This window comes from Syngnathus acus, chromosome 15 (genome assembly GCF_901709675.1).
Source record: "Syngnathus acus chromosome 15, fSynAcu1.2, whole genome shotgun sequence".
In the NCBI taxonomy this organism is placed as follows: domain Eukaryota; kingdom Metazoa; phylum Chordata; class Actinopteri; order Syngnathiformes; family Syngnathidae; genus Syngnathus; species Syngnathus acus.
In genome coordinates, this window is record NC_051100.1 from 6,719,947 (window position 1) to 6,738,873 (window position 18,927).

The following is an 18,927-nucleotide window of genomic DNA, read 5'->3' on the forward strand; positions in this document are numbered from 1 at the left end:
AGGTGTCAAGCTCTAGTCCACGGGGCCGCGTTCCAATATGTTTTCCAAGTTACCCTCGTTAAACACACCTGCGTGAAAAGTTTTAGCTACTTTCACGTTCTGCAGGAGCTAAAACTTTTCACGCAGGTGCGCTTAACGAGGGAATCACACGGACACTCCATTAGGTACACCGCCATTTTCAAGTGTACCTAATAACAGGCCACTTTATTAGGGGAATATCATGGTTTAAGGTCACAGGTGTCAAGCTCTAGTCCTCGGGGCCGCGTTCCAATATGTTTTCCAAGTTACCCTCGTTAAACACACCTGCGTGAAAAGTTTTAGCTACTTTCACGTTCTGCAGGAGCTAAAACTTTTTCCGCAGGTGCGCTTAACGAGGGAATCACACGGACACTCCATTAGGTACACCGCCATTTTCAAGTGTACCTAATAACAGGCCACTTTATTAGGAGAATATCATGGTTTAAGGTCACAGGTGTCAAGCTCTAGTCCTCAGGGCCGCGTTCCAATATGTTTTCCAAGTTACCCTCGTTAAACACACCTGCGTGAAAAGTTTTAGCTACTTTCACGTTCTGCAGGAGCTAAAACTTTTCACGCAGGTGCGCTTAACGAGGGAATCACACGGACACTCCATTAGGTACACCGCCATTTTCAAGTGTACCTAATAACAGGCCACTTTATTAGGGGAATATCATGGTTTAAGGTCACAGGTGTCAAGCTCTAGTCCTCGGGGCCGCGTTCCAATATGTTTTCCAAGTTACCCTCGTTAAACACACCTGCGTGAAAAGTTTTAGCTACTTTCACGTTCTGCAGGAGCTAAAACTTTTCCCGCAGGTGCGCTTAACGAGGGAATCACACGGACACTCCATTAGGTACACCTCCATTTTCAAGTGTACATTTTCAAGTGTACTTAATAACAGGCCACTTTATTAGGGAAATATAATGGTCAAAGGTCGCAGGTGTCAAGCTCTAGTCCTCGGGCCGCGTTCCAATATGTTTTCCAAGATAGTGATGTCACAGATCAACCAGCCAATCAGGAGGTAGGGGTGAGGGCGGATGTGGCACTTTTCACTTGAGCTTTTTCCCTAATGAAGTGGCCTGTTATTAGGTACACCTCATGGACACTACAATAGGTACACTACACGAGGTAAAAAAAAAAAAAGAATAAATAAAGAGTAGCGAACGATTCGGTGAACGATTCTTTTGAACAAATCATTTGAGTGAACCGACTCTAAAGATTCAGTTCACTTAAAAGAACTGGAATGCACATCACTAGTATGTATGTAAGTATGTATGTATGTATGTATGTACTTAGAAGTGAATTAATGTCTACCAAAATGACAAAAATGACATTTAAAAACACATTGATTCTAATTTTTGTCCCACTTATGGAAGAGTGTGGGGTACTGTCACTTGTGCATCTAAGGGTTAAGAAGACAAAGGAGTTGATAAAAGCACACACATAGAAGTTTAATGAATGAAAAGAGTGGAGGTTTGGTAAACATTTTGTCGGTGGCACTACATACATTCAGCATCATTTTGGGACTTATTTCACTTCAATCCCACCATCAAGTCATGTGACAGAGAAACAAAGTCTTTTTACAACATTGTGTGGTTTACAAGAAAATAGTTATCATAGCTCATATGATAGAGAGTCTTACTGATTGAGTTACAGAACATCTCAATAAAGCACAAGCACCACTAAGATGGCTACCAAGAAGTTGTACTTGCACACCAAGGAGACGTGAACTGACGGAAGCCAAGAAAAAGAAAAGTCACATTCCACAAAAGGTGTGCCTTTATGAGGCCCACGGCTTAGAAGGAGGACGGTGAGCGTCCGTACGGTTACATAATCACCAGAATCCCAATCCCAGAACATTATGTGATCCATTCTAAACTAAAGCACAGCTAAAAGTTACCACTTCATGAATAAGCATATTTAATATCTGTACACATTTATACATTCAGCTATGTGCTCACTGCAATTGGCACCTCAAGAACCCCCCCCTTCCCCCCTTTTTTTTTTCGGAATACCAGCTAGAAAATGTCCTGACTTCTCATTATATGTCAACAGTTGTGTGGCTGTTATTATTCCTAACACAACTCATGCGTGACAGCAGCTTATGATGCATGTTTAACTTTAGTTTAATTATTTTTAAATTGATTTTTTTTCATCTTTTTCTTCTTTTTTGTGTTTTTGAAAATATCAGGAAAAATACAATGCAATTAAACGCATTGCTGTACGAAAAAATAAATAAGAAAAGGAGCGAAAACAAGCCGATGTGCTCATGAATGTGATGTAATATTCACACGGAAGACGACATATACAATATTTAATGACAGAGTTCTCGAGCAGACCAGCAGTGGCTCTGTTACGTGTACAGATGCACTGCAGAATATTTGAATATTTTAGGAAAATCTATATATTTCAGTAGTTCCAGTTCACTACACACAGTAAAGTATTTCACGATTTGATTTCTTTCTAATTTGGATGATTATAGTTTACCGCTAACATAAACCCAAATTTCAGATGACTCCAACAAATTCTCTTGTATTATGTAACAAACAATGAAAACGTTTTTAATATGGAAATTAGGTAAGAATTGTTTTTTGAAAAATATTTTCATATGTTTAACCTGTGCAATGTGTTTAATTTGAACTACTAAATTAAACATTCCTAAAATATTCTGTTTTTGTATTTTTAGATGTGTGCGTGTGTGTGTGTGTGTGTGTGGCCCATTACTACTTGCCATTAAATGTTGGGCAAATTATTTATAAAGTAAAAAGACCAAGCCAGCGCCTTTTACCAACAACCTTCCACGTAACATAGAAAAATACTATACCAAAAAAACCCCAAAAGAAATACAAATATATATTTATATATATATATATTAGAATCTGTTAGGCTTTTCTATATAAACGGGGAGATTTCTTTTTTTGAAGGTTACATGGTGAAATAAAATACAACAAACAAAAAAATGAGAAAATAAAATGATTTCAACAGAAAAAAATAACCATCAAATCAATTAATTATCGCGTTTTATGTGTTTTTTTATCAGCAAAGTTTTTGCTCCTCTTGTTTTTAATACTGCAGGTGTCAAGCAGAGGAGACGCTAGATAGCCCCCTGCTAGAGGGAGGGGGCAATGCATGCTGGGGGACTTGTGGAGCCCAGTTAGTCACTGCATCCGCACTTGATTATGTGCCACTCGAACATCTTCTTCGCGTGTGCGTGGATGTGTATGGTTGACAAACAACTTCCTCTCATGTGGCACTCGGCTTGGTCAACAGTCCAGCTCTCCTTTCATTCCTCCCCACACACTGTCCTCACTGCTGTTTGTGGGGGGAAAAAAAAATCTCTGGAGCCTTTTGAGTTGAGATTCTGTGATACTGCAACTCACAAAGCACATGTCCTATTTTACAAGCATCAGAGTCCATAATATATAGATAGAGGTTTTATATATATTCTTTAGAATCTCTCATTTCCATTGCGGTCTAGACGGCACAGCCCACGCAGCCACACTTGATGCTCTTCTCCACCTCCTCGATGAAGGTCCTGCCGTCGCTGCACTCAAAGGTGTATTTCCGACGCTTCATTCGCTGGCTGCCGCAGCAAGCTCCCGTCTCGCACATGCCACTGCATTCCACCCAGGACACGGTGCGTGTCGTCTGGCAGATGGCGTAGCCCCTCTGCACCTGGTAGAAATCCCGCATGGGCTCACCCTGGCACGCCGACTCTGCGTGGTCAAAAAACCGGCAGAGACATTTTAGTCATGCATGCATTGAGATGAGGGAGATGCAAGCCAACACTTGGAAACAAAAACATAACCTGGTTATGAAAAGTCTACACACCCTTGTTCAAATGTCATTTTTTTGTGAAATATATGAACCTTTTTCCACCATTAAACAACCCTCTGAGGATTTGGCTATGTTCAGTAGAACATCTAAACTCTTGTTAAATGGGAGTCAGCAAACATTATTTAAAGTGCTTTTTATTTACCCAAATTAATAAAGTTCAGACCTCCTTAGCAGGATTTTCCTATCATTTGTTTTGCTATAGAAGCTTGAAAGGCTTTGTGGTTACACTCACTGCTATTCTGAACTGTTCATAATTCCCTTCACCTTTACTAAGGCCTCAGTTCCGATCATCACAAAAAACAGGCATTTGAACAGGGGTGTGTAGACTTTTTATACCCACTGGAACTACTCATGAATAAGTAGGGTGTCAAACCTGCATCACAGAGATCCCCGGTGTAGCCATTCTCGCAGTGACAATAGGCGTCTCCCGTGTCGGAAATCTGGCAGCGGCCATGTTTGCAGTTAAGCCGGCGGCAGGGGTTGAACAGCTCCCCTTGTTGGTTGCACAACGCACCGCGGTAGCCCTCGCTACATTCGCAGCGGTATGACTCGCTGTCCAGCGGGATACACCGGCCGTGGACACATCTAAAAACACATATCGTCCCTTTTAATGTAGGACACAAATTTATGGTTGTGCTGTGGTTAACATACTTGCTGCCTTGACAGGGGTTGGCAGCCGGGAGGTCGCACTGTGGTCCAACCCAGCCCGGCCGGCAGTGGCACACGGGCCCCTGGAGGCCGTCGGGCTGGCAGATGCCGTGCACGCAGTAAATCTTCTTGCAGGGCTCGCAGCCCGGCACCACACCGGGCTTCATCTGGGTCTTGGTGAAGTCTTGTAACTCGTTGTTGATGTACAGATTCTGGATGCAGCCGTGGAAGCTAGAGCTGTTCTGGATCTGCCACAGACGGAAGGCGCCTGGGTGCACGCCGACCGGCATCCCTGGGGGAGGTCACAAGTTGTTTAGAAGAGTGACGCTCACCAAGTAGCAGCACAAACAGACAGTTAACACAGGGAAGGTAGGAGTGAAATGGAGGAAAGGCTTTTCAAGCATGTGTCTCCTACGATGCCTTTTTGAGAATTATATAGAGAGTGGTATCAGTGACTCTAATTTTATCAAGATATCGGCCGTCATATGACCGATTTTTTGCTTCGATGCTGTCAATTCAATACACTTTACAATATGCAACTCTGTGAATGGATATTGGCATGTATGCACCGCAAGACACAGCGTCCTTGAAGGGAAGCGAAGGAGTTTAAATGAAACATCTCCTGTTATGATTTTGAATTACATCAACACACAAAACAATTTGCAGCCACTAATCCTGATAATCCATTCAGTGGTTACCTGGCAACAACTCACAATGTCACAAGTTTTTTCCATGGTGGTGATATACTTCAGTTGTATTTTACTTTTAAGTTCATTTTTTTAACATTTTACTAGAATTGAACCACTTAAGTATTATTTAAGTGTAGTGTTCATTTTAAACTGTGTAAAATGTTTTGAGGACAACAATATAGAATTCACTTTTTAGAAATACATTTAATTAAATTTAATTTAATTATTGATGTTATTATTCACTTCACAAGAAAATCAACTTGTGGTCTACTTTGAGGTTTGCTAGCAGTCATGAGTGGCTTAGTTATGGTCAATGAGGGGGAGAGGGGGAGTTTTGGTTGGCGCGGTGGTGGAGGGAGGTGATTGACAGTAGTGTAGTAGTTAAGAGTGCCTGAAGAGGAGGAAGGTGTGTTCTGGAGAGGGCCCCTACCCCCCACGTATAGTGGAGCCTCTCCGTTAAGGGGCCGCACCGCCCCGAAGCTGTCCATGGTGGTGGGGAGGCCCCCGTCAATGGACAGGTTCATCATCTGGTCCAATGTGACCAGCTCCACCGTGTGGAACTGACCGTCGTTGATGGTCTCGGCACTGGCGGGAGCGAAGGAGCAAATATCAGAACTGAAGTGATTGTCAAGGACGTGGGGATGCAGTGAGAGTGGCTGACCTGTAGATGGCATGGCCGGGCTGGCTGCCAGGGTCATAGCTGACCTTTACGTGACCTTGGTACAGCTCCACCGCAATGTGATCATTGTCGCCGTTGTACAAGAGGATGCCATTGTCCTCTGCCGTGGAAACCTGCGGACACAGCAAGATATGGATTGATTAAAAGAAAGTCAGTGTGAGAATCAAGTAGAAGGTGAAGCATGACGGCGGGTACCTGTAGAGTGATGTTGGCCTGCGGCCAGTTCTTGAGGTCGGAGAGAAGCAGGTAGGAGTCTCTGTCCACAAAGTTGACGCTGACTAGTTTCTCGCAACGCGGCCCGCCAAACTCCGGGGGGCATTGGCAGAGGGCGCGGCCGCCCCGCTCCACACAGGGGGCGTCGTTCTGACAGTCGGCCAGCTCGCACAGGGATAACGGCGAAGGAGGAACCTCACACAGCTGACCGCTGTGCGCATAGTAGAAAGTAGGAAGGATCATGTTATGTATGTAGTTGATGTAATTTTTCTTATAGTGTGTGTGCTCACCTGTAGCCTTCCTCACACTGACAGGTGTATCCGTTCACTTCGTCCACACACTGGGCTTCATTCTGACAGCGATGCTCCTGGCAATCGTCGTAGTCCACTCTGCAGTCGTCACCCACGTAACCAGGAGCGCACACGCACCTGACACGCACAAATGTTACACTTGAATCTGATGTGTCCATATTGTGTTTATGTTCTGATTTTTTTTTTTTAAACCGCTGACTTGGGCCCGGATGAAGTGATGAGGCAGGTAGACTGATGTTGGCAGGGGCTTCGTCCTGGGGCGCACACGTCCTCCATTTCCTCACACATCTCCCCTGCACACACATCACTTCCAAGATTACAAACGGCAACATGAAGCTGTGCTGTGCCAGACATGCGTGGTTGTCACCTGTGTAGTAGGGTGGACAAAAACAAGTGTAGTTGTTGACTCTGTCGATGCAGGTGGCGCCGTTCTCACAGTCATTGTCCTCGCAGTCGTCAACATTGGTCTGGCAGGTGGGGCCCTCGAAACCCAGCGGACATGTGCAGCTGCAACACACACACACACACACACGTCTTTTCTGTAGTACCATGGGAAACAGCAATCCAAATCTGTCCATTCAGCTTTGGATGTTCGATCTTGAGATTCTCCCCCACCTGTACTGTCCCTCGTCTTCCTCATCCACTTGGCATCGCCCGCCGTTGGCACAAGGGTTGTTCACGCATGCGTTTAGAGCTGTCTCGCAGTTCTTGCCCTGAGATGACAGTTCACCTTCATATCAGTAAGATGTCGACGTCTCTGTGAGGCGTGCGCATGGAACAAGACTGACCTTGAAACCCGGAGCACAGTTGCACCTGTAGATGTCGACTGGGTCGCTATGACACACGCCTTGGTTTTGACATGGGCTGGACAGACACGGGTTACACTTGGCCAGTACTGTTGTGTCCACCTCACCTACATGGATGGATGAAACATATGGGGCAATAATAATAAATAACCATAACGACAAATGCCAAACTATAATAACCACGATATACGTGTATATCGCTTACCCGTGCATTCAAACTTCTTTGCTGGTGTGGTGAGCAGAAGTTTCCCCTCCAGACCACGTGGACCAGCGCAGCGGGCGATGCCGGGCTCTTTGTATCCAGTCTTGACCCAGTCTGACAACCAGCGCAGGCGGCAGTCGCAGTATAGTGGATTGGCGCCGATTGCTCTGATGAAATCCAATAAAAACAATCTCTCAATAAGATCAAATCTCTTCATGACGACTGCAGGAAGTGTTAATGTGAGGAATTGGGCAATATGTAGGGTTGTGACCTTCACTTTTGACAATTTATGTGCCACCAATGTGTGCTGTTTTATTTATACTAAGGCATTTTCATTGGCTTTTAATATCACATTGTGAGATTAAAAATATCCCACCACAGTCTGACTCTATAAAAAAGAAAAGAAAATAACTTCTTATTTTATCCCAAATTTCTTTTAAAATGTCTCTGAACTATTTGTAGAATATTTTACTACGTTTTGCACCTTGCAGCGTAGTTCTCTGTACAACCAGCTGGTGTCTCTCTAGACCTTCAACAAAATCAAACTACAGGGGCGTATATAGTCATTTGGGGGCCCTAAGTCAAACCCAGTCATCATTTTACAGTAAAAATTGTGAATATTAAGTGTAATTTGGAAAAACCTACTTTTTTGCATGAACTTGATGAAATCCTTAAAATTATTTTTTGAAGATTATGTAACGACTGAGTCCTCTCAACACTTGGATGGTAATCGATGAGAACATTAATTTGCATTTAATATGGTTTCAACCAATCGCAATTTAATGTTATACTTATTCATTGCCATCGTGAAAAGATCGCAAAAACGGTTTTACTCCTGAATCCTGTCCGTACATGAAGATAAAACTGGATTATTAGGAATATTATCAGTATTTTTTGCAGAAATAAAATGTAAACTTTATCAATAAGTCTTTACGAGATATTTAGGGGCTCTATGCTTGCCGTATAAGTACAAATGTGGGGGAACAAAAGACATGGAGAGAGTATTTATCCTCCATGCTGCACCGTCAACGAGGGACCACGAGATGCTCTTAAGCGCTTGCGTCATTGTCGGATCAATGCCGACTGTCTTCACGCTCCTGAATCGATGCACTTCCATTATGGCGGCACAGAGGCTCATCTTTCAGGCAGCGCCAATAGCTGACACCTGACATCTGCAAACATGGATGCCACTTGAGCGGGAGCAAAGATCAATGGCCCGCCCTCCGTTTTTCCTGGATGCTTCAAAATGTCCCCCCCTCTACCCCTTCGCAATGCCTCTCGTCCTGATAAGTCTATTGATCAGACTTCAGACATGCAAGAAAAAGTGCAGACATAAATAAAAACACAGATCTATGCAGACCATCTGAGCGTGTGTTTTTTTGGAGATAGAGATGGGACAGTGGAGGGCTCTGTGTGAAGCTTAACCACAGTCAGCCTAATTAGAGTGAAGGGAGGGAGGTCGGGCCCACCAAAGAGGACTACAGACCGGCCACTGTCTGCCACACTGCTGCCTGAAAGCATGTGGATGTATGTTGGATTGCGTGTGTGCAGATGGTATACGATAAGATGGTGAATAAAGCACGTGTCTGTGTGTGTGTGTGTGTGTGTGTGTGTCTGTGCGATGCTCACAAGTGGGAAAGAGAGGACACGTCACTGAAGATGCCATCAGGAAGCTCGGAGATTTCGTTGCCATGGAGAGACCTTAAAAGCAGAAATAAAAATTAAATTAAATATATTATGTATACATACTGTATAATTGACTCATTTGGAAGCTGGTTAAAACTGATCAAATATAATACGATATTTTTATTTTATTTTTGTGTATGGGAAAAATAAATCATGTAAGTTTCTCCTGTAAAACAAATGCATATCTTCTCTGTCAAGAATTGGTGCATCCTCAGACTTCCTTCCAACAATACCAGTCAGGGCAAAGCCACTGGCACAGCTGAACTAAAAACAATGAAAGTGTCTTGAGACAATTTAGTGGACTGAATGTGGAGTGGCCAGCAAGCGGCGGGCAGGCGGGCGGGCGGACACGCGTGCCAGCCAGCAGTGTGCCAACCTGGCAGAGCGCTCATGGGAGCAGGCAGCCAGGGAGTCTCCGGGAAGCAACCTGATCCGCTCTCGTAATGACATCCTCTCTTTGTCTAGTGTGCAGCTGTGCATCATGAAATCACATTTTCATGGCTAGCGTGTACTGACTGGATCAGGATTTCATGCATCATGGAAGGTGGTGGGGTGGGGGGTTCAGCTTTATGTTGTACCTGCACTCCTTTAACTATTCTTAATTTTTGACATGATTCAGACTGAGCATACACAAGTTTGCTAGATATTATTATTATTTTTTGTTTTTTCCCTCTCAGCCCAGCATGTGTCTTGGCCTCCCCCCACTCATCATCCCCCATTCCTAATACCCAGCAGGCCAATTAGCAGTTTATTAATGGGGAGCTAAAAACCACAAACTTCATACACACACGTGGAATCTCACTCGGAGCAAAACCGCAGCGCCCACGCCAGGTTCGGGCCGAGTGTTCCGTTTGAAGCGTTAATGATGCTTCTCGTCTTTACTGCGGCGTAAAGCCAGAGGTGCGCTTGGTGGAGGCATTGGTACCTCAGGGTGAGAGACTATCCCGTTCTCACTTAACGCTCCAAACTTGGAACTGTCAAATTGTTGGCTTAAAGTCGAAACCCATTAATTGGGGCTTAAAGTCGAAACCCATTAATTGGAGCTCATTGTCACTTTAGTTTTGTGGGCAAGGGATATTTAATAGGAGGCACTAGAGTAAAACAACATCACTTTTACTCTGGTTAATTAATAAAACAGGGTCAAATGCCAACGTTTTAGTTTAAAGTCAGCATCAAAACACAAAAATTCTATTTGGAAATGTAGATAGACATGGTTTGTGCTAATAGAGATCTGAGAGTTGTGTGTGTCGACAGGGGATGGGGAGGGGTTCACATGGCGTCACCCAGGCAGTCTCGTAGAAGCGGGCCTGGCGTGAGTGAGTAAGAGCAGAAATAACGGGTGGCGCTTCATTAGGGATCAAAGCGGCGCTTGCAAGGCGAGCGAGGCAACATCAAGCTAATGACGGCCGAACTTCGCTCTCATTGGGTGCTAAAAGACCTCTCACGTTTTGTGTGGAGTAATGATGGGGGGCTTCAGTCACATCCCACCGTAAAATGCTTTGTTGTCACTAGTAAATTTTTTCTTTTTTAAAGCGTGCCTGCTATGAGCACACATGGGAGGGTGATGCGTCTACATCAGGTTGGTCAAACTACAGTCTGCGGACCATTTGCGGCCAGCTGTTTGTTTTGTAGCCGTCTGCAGCGTATACTGAAAATAACATGGGTGTGATGCTCAATACAAAAATACAAATATATCAGCTTGATATAGAGATACGATTTCTACATGTGCAAAGATGTAAAAATGAATGTTTACAACTAAAGTGTAATTCCACGCTCAACCACTAGATGGCAGCCCAATTAATACATTTGAGACAAATTTGAAAAGACAGACTATCCATTGCTCTTGAGCTTGCTCAATATCTTGTGTTTCAATGTGTTTGTATTATTCTAAAAGTATATTTAAGGACCTTTAAAAATAAATGCCCTAAATCCTATAATAACATACCTTTAAAGATAGAATTTCTAAATCACAGATTTCACTTTTTGCAGCGGTGGTCTGGAGCATTACTGTAATTCCGATTCAGCAAATCTTTATCTTCACTTATGCATTAGTTCTAGGGCATTTAAGAAAATAAAGGTGAAGAATGTTGAAGTGGTCTTACAGCCTGTGTTTTTCTTCTGTATGGAGCAGTCAAAGAAAAAAAGTTTGGACACCTCTGGTCTACGCACGCACGCGAGTCTCCAATGTGTCTGGGGCCGTAGATTTGAGTTGGAATGCGAGGCAACGGCTCCAAATCTCGCTTGGGTTTCATCATCTAAGTGTCGCACACGTTTATATCCAACATCTCAGTTACTGAGCAGAGCGATTCCTCCCCATTTGGAGCCCACGGTCAGCGAGAGGGCACAATCAAAGGCTCGCAGGCACCGTCAATGCCATTACGGCTAGCGCGGGTGAACATTCTCGGGTAATCAGTGTCATGGTGATTGTGCACAGCGGCCCTGGCAAGGTGTGGGCCGCGCATGCCGAACGCCGAGGTTGCCACTTATGCAGAGAAAATAGGTCAGAGGTTGTGTTTGTGTGCGTGTATTCGTAAGCTGTCATAACTATTTAGACGACGTACTTCTCTGGAGTTTATCAAAGATTCTCGACATCTGCCGGCCCCCTCTTGTCAAATATTCTTTTTAATCACTCATTTAGACTGATTGCAAAAGTTCTCAAAATAACTTTCTTGGTCTATTTTGCGCTTTTTTTTTTTCTTTTCTTGTTTTTGTCTTTGAGTTACTGTACTCAGTTTCCTTGTTCTCCGCATTTCTGTATTTCATCTTTGGAGAGTCAAGTATTTTTTTGAAGCGGCATTTTGCGTAAAATGTTTTTGAACCATTGCAAGAAATCATTTGGGAACTCACAGTAGCCGGAGGGAGTGCAGTCCACTAAAGGCCATTTTGGGAATGCAGCGTAAGGCGTTGTAGCTCAAGATTCTGCAACATTAAAAAACTATGTTAATTTGTCTGTTTTGAGAGAATAGATGCCGAATGTGAGGCCCATCAGAACTCACAAGGTGGTGAGTTGGCTCATGTTGGCGAAAGAAGAGTTGGTCAGAGAACTGATCTTGTTGTTGCTCAGATCCCTAAAAAAAAAAATCAAACAGGTTTATTTCATGTTATTGCTTGTGGAGATCAGATAAAGACGGAGACTTACACCAGCTGAAGGAACTTAAAGGAGGACAGCTCCTTTGGTAGCACGCTGAATTGGTTTCCATCCAGATACCTGAAGAAAAAAGACACTCATTCCAACCTCTGTACAGTGCATAATTTAAGGCTGCATGTACTAAAGAGAGAAATAATCCTGTCCGTAGTTTACTATCACGATTATTCCTTGGCGGTCAAAGCTATATTTCCATCAAGTTGCGAAGAAATATCTTGCTTTTGTTGGAACGGTGAAGTCGGCGCAGCTGCTCGAGAGTGGAAGTCTTGCCGCGAGAGGGATTAGCAGTGTTTAAAGAAAAGAGGCTGAGAATGTGATGAGTTGATGTTGACACTCTTTTGAAGGGTCTCGAACCAAGAATGCAAATAGACCAAACGTGTTGCATTCAGGGACAACAGCTGTACTGTACAATACAGCTTCTCAAATATCCGCCCGCCATAGCTGTCGATTCCAATAAGTACAACACAGACTAAAGATGCATGAACACTAAATTTCCTTGACCTCTTGAGAAAGACACACACTCCTATGCTTGTGTGTTCTCTTGAAGCCCACCACGGTTGTCATCCTGCTTGCGAGGATGCAGACATTGCCAAAGCAAAGTGCTAGCAGAAGGCTGCCACCCTGACAAATGGCCTGAGAGGAGCTGCGGGGGCCTTTCGCCTGCTTTTGTTGACTGTATTCAAGAGTTGGTGGGCTGGAGAAGGCGGTGAGGGGCGGGGGGGCAATGGTTAGTTAGGGGCTTTGGACTGCGGGGTAATGAGAGGTAATGATGGTGCGCAGGACACTTTGGATAATGACGGTGTGGCGAGCGCTCCAGATGACTACATGAAAGGCCAGAACAGAGAGGCCCACCTGGTCACACCTGCTGGGACAATGACAGGCCTCAAGGCTTGCACTGCATGAGTGTGTGTGTGTGCGAACCACTCACAGCAGTATTGGAAAGTTCCACTCCCTCCCCTTTCCATTGAAAAGTGCTCATTAAAATGTCCTTTTGCTCCCCTATGCTCCCGTGGACAGGCTTTTGGCCCTGACACAAGTATGCACACACACACATGCACGCACACACTGATCCTTGGCCACAAGTAAAAGAGTGACATCAGTGCAAGCCTCGAGGGCTGCAGTGAAGCTCACAAGAAGAATGTCTGCGAGAACAACTGCAGGGCTTCTTGGCCTCCAAAATGGTGAGGTGTGTTTTCTTTCTTAAAATCAGCTGTGATAGGCGCCATTTCGTTGCCAACAGTTTGTCCCAATACTTTTATGTCCGTGTTGTGTATATTAGCTTGCTCCTCAACGCCACACAACTGTTACAATGGAGGCACTTACAGTTCAGTCACATTTCTGGGGATTCCTTTAGGCAGTGTGCGGAGGTGCTTGTTACTGCAGCGAACCACCGTCTCCAGGCAAGTGCACTCGCTGGGGCACTGAGGTCTGGGCACACAGCTTGAGTCCTCGTGGCCTAAGGATAGAGAGGAAATTGGGGGAGATGTCTCACGTAGAAAAAAAAAGGTGCTGTGTGGGAGTGATGTAGATTACGGCCTGCGTTGGAGCTGTCAGAGTGCGAAGAGAAAGTGTTGAAAGAATGAAAAGTTTAAAGGCGAGACAAAGCACAAATAACACAATCTCTCAAAGTGACAGTGGGCTATTGAGACTGAGAAAAGATAGGAAGTCTAGCGGGAAAGAGATAAAGGAGTCTGAGTAATATAATATTGACAATCCTGGACAAAGAATGGAAGCTGGCCCGAGGCCTGTAGACAAGTCTAACATTAATTCAGCGGCAAATAAGCTGACTGGTCAATAAGCCAAAGCGCTCAATAACTCCACTCAGCCTGACATCGACAAGCAGCTTAGGAAGTGCTGAGCTGCAATCTATTCCGTAAACAAAGAGCTGGACAATAGCGCTCATTATTGCAAATGATCACTGGCAGTTTCACTCATAATGTTTGGAGTTGAAAGGCTGAAGTTTTCTGAACTTTCTCAAGAACAATAATCTTGACAAAGTTTGAGGAAGGTGGACAACGATAAATGATGGTGATACTTTACCTTCCTCACAACGGAAATCGGGCAGCGCTACATCCTGCAAGGGGATCTCCTTGAGGAATGCCGGACGCTGGCAGCGAGGGTTCCCCGTGACGATCTTCTTGCTCCTCAGCCAGTCTCCCAGCCAAGACAGCCGGCAGTCGCAGTTGAAGGAGTTGGCCAGAAGGTTCCTGCCGTAAGAATAGCGTGTAAGGAGGCGTGGAAAGGAGCAATGTATGATTGTAGAAGTGAGGCCTCACAGGGTGGAGAGGGTCTGCAGGGTATCGAAGGCTCCAGGCGTGATGGTGGTCAACTGGTTGTCGTAGAGAGACAGCAGACGCACGTTGTGGAGGCCGGTGAAACTGTCGTTGTGGATACAGCTGATCTTGTTGTTCCTCAGCATTCTGTGGTGAAAAGAGAAGCATTCGAAGAAATATTTTATATAATATATAAATATAATACGTTTTTGAAGGGTCGACGCATAGCTTGAAGCGAGCACGCTTGACCTCTTATTTGAAGAACTTTAAGTTTGTTTAAAGAAGTTTAAATGTGCTTAAAGTCATACGTGACTTACAGCATGCGCAGCCCTTCCAGGCCACGGAACATCTCACTCCGGACCGTGTCAATCTGATTGGCTGTGAGGTGAAGCTCGTTGACGGACGAGGCGCCTTCGAAAGCGCCGTCTTCAATCTCTGTGATTTTGTTATTGCTCAGGTTGCTGTAGAGAGCAAACAGAAGATTAGGAAAAACGTTGAAGTGAGGATAAAAATCTCAACGTTAAATTATAGACTTACATTTTCTTGAGCTGGGTAAGGCTCTTGAACACGCCGGTGGCCTCCAGAGTGGTGATGTCATTGTTGTTGAGGCGCCTGGACACAAGGATTGAAATGTCATAGAAAATGTTTTTACATATACAGACACATATTTGTATTTTTGTAATACCACAATTTTAATACAAAATAAACAAGATGTACATTTTTTGATACATTTTCTTTGTTTGGTCAACCCATTCCCCAGTTTACAATTTGAAGTAATCTAGTAGGTGTAGCTGGCACATTCCAGTGTTTTAATTGGCCAAGTGGGAGCAAAGACAAAATTTATTTTAATTTTAAATTTATATTGACTTTTTTATTGAAATTTATTGAATGATACATAAGGTGCCGATGATTATAAAACGCAATCAATTTAGTAAGAAATTAAAGAATTTTAAGTGTGCCTTATAGTCCCAAAAATATGATAAAGTGCCCCCCCTAGTCGCCATTTATTTTGAACACGCCACTTACAGCTCAGTGGTGGATGACGGGATGTGCTCAGGGATCTTGGTGAGCTTCAGGTTGGAGCAGTCCACCACATTAGACTCGCAGCGGCACTTGGGAGGACACACCGGATCGCTGTTGCAGGCGTTATTCAGTCGGGCATCCTCGGCACCTGACGGCAGGAAGGAAACACAAGTCGTCACGCAGCCCCTTTCACGATACATCCGCACATGAAATCTCCCACACCACGAGTCACGCATCCCTGCCATTTCTGCAGTTTGTCCCGAACTTGCTGTTGAACTTAAATGCCTGCTGCTGAAGCGCGCTTCTGCCGTTCATGAATGAGGGGGGGGTGGCTTATTTTAGAGGGGTGAGCAGTGGGCCGAAAAGGAACAGTCGACGGAGATAAGGACGGCAAAGAGGATTGAGACAGTCAGCTTCAGTGGAGCAGAGTACCCAAGAGGACTCGGCAAGTCAGGTGGAGACGGATGAGAGATGAGAGGTGTGGCGAGACATTGGTCCCAATCAAAGGTCGGAACTGTGAGTACTTTTGTCACCTCTGGTCCTGCTAGAAGACGTTCATGGATGAGACAGGTTGGCAGGGGATTGCGAGACGTTTCCCTGCACTTCCTCTCTGTCTATGAATAGATGTTACGTGCCAAAAAGTGCGCTGCCAGATACATCGGGACTGCTCAATAATGGAACAGCTCCGGGAGCCACTTAGAACAGTGTGTGTCTCCGTGTGTGTGTGTGTGTGTGCATATGTTCCATTTAGAGGGAACAGCCTAGTGTTTTCTGTTAGAATAACGTTTTCTGTCCCTTTCCCCTCTTGCATGCTTTACAGCGGTGCACCTCTCCGCCTCTGTGAAGTTTGCGCATTACGTCACCGGGACAACGCGGGCCACCCAGACCACACTCGCAAGCAGGAAAACCTCAAGGAAGAAGCAAGAGGGGAATCTAAAAGTCGAGCAACAAGAATGTGGCCAAATAACGGGACGTCATCCGAAGCCATTGCGTAACCGCAAAGCCTCATTGTTGACTTTATTAGAGATTGGTGAGTGGATCGCATTCGCAGAAATAACTTCCTTTGGACACAGTAAAACAGATCATTAGGGAACTTTCCCTCGGCCAGACAACAGGAAATAACATTTCCTGCCGGAGAGGAAGCAATGAAAGGTCGAGCGTGCTCTAAGCTTTGATCGCGATGACGCCAAGCAGTCCCCGAGGGAGATTTGTGAGTCATCATCATTAGTATCGATAAGTACATGGTGGCCACACTTTTACTGCATGGAACCCCGAGAGGACCAAACACATCATCTGAGATGTTTCCCTTTGAAAACGGCACAAAATGACTCATCATTGAGGAGCTTTTTAATTAACTGCTGCTGGATTCTATGTAGACAAAAGTATTGGGTCGTTTCTCAAGGAAGTTTTGGAATGTCTGGGAATTATCGGTCATGCGTTTTGTTGAGAAGGCCTAGTTTACAGTCTTTAGGTCTTTGAGGTTTGTCCACATCAAACTCATTGGACCATGTTATTGTGGAACTTTTCCAGTCATGCTGGAATAGAAAAGGTTCTCTCCCTAACTTTTCCAGCAGCAGTGGCAGCATGGGACTGTCCAAAATGTCTAGGAAAGATGAAGATTTAAGATGTAAGGGAACCTGACAGCTTTACACCAAAAGAAAGTGTGTCCTGGTACTTTAGTCCACGTATTATTTTATTTTGAATTATATTCACTGCAAATTTAGCTTAATTCTACCTTGTGCATTTTAATTGGTCTCTAAGCCAGAGTTATTGCAACTTAGGACACCCAAACACATTTTAATTTACACACGAGCGAGTCAAGACGATGAATCACAATGAATCACTAATCTTGCAAGATATTTGCTTGGAAGTGCCCTTGCTAAGAGGTCCGGAAAAATCCGCTGATAGGAAGCACGGTCCCCCAATGGGCTTAATTATCTTTAGCATTTACCGTCAGAGAGGACGCACATTCCCTTCCTTATTGAGAGACTTTACAGTGAGCTCATAGCAAGGCAGTCTCTTTACCTTCTGGTTGCATCGGAAAAAAAGTCTCACATTTCACACAAAGATGATTCATGTGCACCCGTTAGTGTCTAAAGGCCACATAACAAAATGTTGTCTTTTGCTTAATATTAAAAATATATTGCACTAACAAGGCAACATTATAAAAAGTTACCTTTTGGGGTTGTTTTTGAAAAAAAGAAAAAAAAGTGGAGAATGAACAGTCAAACCAAGGAAGAAGACAATGGTAGCCATGAACTCACCTGGGATGAAGTACTGCTCCTTGGCTGTGATGGAGAAAAGACAAAGGGACTGATGTCAGCGGGTGCTCGGAAAGCATAGCTGGGACCCGGTATGCTTCGACATAGTCATATATAATACGGAGCTTATATATGACACAATGTATGTGACAACTGAATATGAGATCTCTCTGCAGATGACAATGAGTAAAGTAAGCAGGTACAAGAAAATACAAACAGAAGAAATGATAAGACACAAGAATGACAGCAGCAGTATGCTGGCAGATGAAATAAAATTTAGATCCCAAAAAAGGGAGAGGCACTTGGAGACCGTCAGCCTACCGGAGCATCGGAATTTCTTGCTTTTGATTTGTCCAATGCGTTTGTTGGCCAGCCGACGGGGGCTGGCGCAGCGGGCGCCGCTGGTCTCGATGGGGTTGGAGCGCAGGTAGTCGGCCAGCCACTTCAAGTTACAGTCGCAGATGAATGGATTCTGGGCCAGGTGGCTGCAGCGAGAAGACAAATGCAGTTTGAGTTTTGGTTCGAAGGTTTTTACTGGAGTATGGACAGATTTACCCTACTTTCTAACACATCATTCCATTCCAAAGCCTCCAGAGCGAAAACATTCTATGTGAGCTTTTATATGTTTTCACTCACAGGGTCTGTATAGCTCGCAGTGAAGCGAAGGTGCCCTTGGCCAAGATTTGGATCTTGTTGTCGTAGAGCGACAGCAGCGAGAGGTTCTGCAGGTCCTGGAAGGTGTTGGCACGGATGCAGTGAATCTTGTTGGCGTTCAGCAAACTGTGAAACAACGATGGGAAAAAGGAGAAGAGAGTTGAGGAGGGAATCGGGCTTGTCAGATTTTATTTATTTTTTCATTCATTATGCATTCCAGCTGGAGAACGACGCATAGGTACAAAGTTTACTCAAAGGTTAGGACTTCTTCCCTGAGTGGGAGAAAAAACATTCTGTCTGCCTAATATGTGTGTGTGTGTGTGTGTTTGTTCTTACAGCAGTTGCAGGGCATAGAGGCCATCAAAGACACCCTTGGGCAGGTCGGTGATCTTATTTCCATACAACACGCTGGGAGATCACAACACAGGCATGATTTAAATGTGGAAAAATGACAAGCCAGATGAAAATTTATGCGGACGCACAT

The 18,927-nt window shown here is 44.5% G+C and overlaps 1 protein-coding gene across 6 annotated transcripts in view; it reads right to left on the reverse strand.

The window, feature by feature from the left end:
* Positions 1-1,442: 1,442 nt before the first annotated feature.
* The window catches only part of slit1a (slit homolog 1a (Drosophila)), a 68,241-nt gene continuing 50,756 nt past the window's right edge, over positions 1,443-18,927 (reverse strand). For 2 of the 6 annotated variants that reach the window (XM_037271014.1, XM_037271018.1), the window contains 26 exons: positions 18,780-18,851; positions 18,426-18,569; positions 18,111-18,274; positions 17,793-17,816; positions 15,532-15,676; positions 15,043-15,117; positions 14,823-14,966; positions 14,509-14,652; positions 14,273-14,439; positions 13,556-13,688; positions 12,227-12,295; positions 12,084-12,155; positions 11,935-12,006; positions 9,031-9,102; positions 7,405-7,568; positions 7,182-7,306; positions 7,009-7,106; positions 6,761-6,900; positions 6,593-6,686; positions 6,373-6,510; positions 6,065-6,293; positions 5,852-5,982; positions 5,582-5,775; positions 4,505-4,793; positions 4,227-4,438; positions 1,443-3,732 (listed from right to left, as the gene is read on the reverse strand). In XM_037271014.1, the coding sequence (XP_037126909.1) occupies positions 3,491-3,732; positions 4,227-4,438; positions 4,505-4,793; positions 5,582-5,775; positions 5,852-5,982; positions 6,065-6,293; positions 6,373-6,510; positions 6,593-6,686; positions 6,761-6,900; positions 7,009-7,106; positions 7,182-7,306; positions 7,405-7,568; positions 9,031-9,102; positions 11,935-12,006; positions 12,084-12,155; positions 12,227-12,295; positions 13,556-13,688; positions 14,273-14,439; positions 14,509-14,652; positions 14,823-14,966; positions 15,043-15,117; positions 15,532-15,676; positions 17,793-17,816; positions 18,111-18,274; positions 18,426-18,569; positions 18,780-18,851 (3,553 nt within the window). In that variant the 3' untranslated portion in view covers positions 1,443-3,490. Of the gene's footprint in view, positions 3,733-4,226; positions 4,794-5,581; positions 5,776-5,851; positions 5,983-6,064; positions 6,294-6,372; positions 6,511-6,592; positions 6,687-6,760; positions 6,901-7,008; positions 7,107-7,181; positions 7,307-7,404; positions 7,569-9,030; positions 9,103-11,934; positions 12,007-12,083; positions 12,156-12,226; positions 12,296-13,555; positions 13,689-14,272; positions 14,440-14,508; positions 14,653-14,822; positions 14,967-15,042; positions 15,118-15,531; positions 15,677-17,792; positions 17,817-18,110; positions 18,275-18,425; positions 18,570-18,779; positions 18,852-18,927 lie in introns of all 6 variants that reach the window. The other 4 variants (XM_037271016.1, XM_037271012.1, XM_037271015.1 and 1 more) reach the window with 4 other exon arrangements.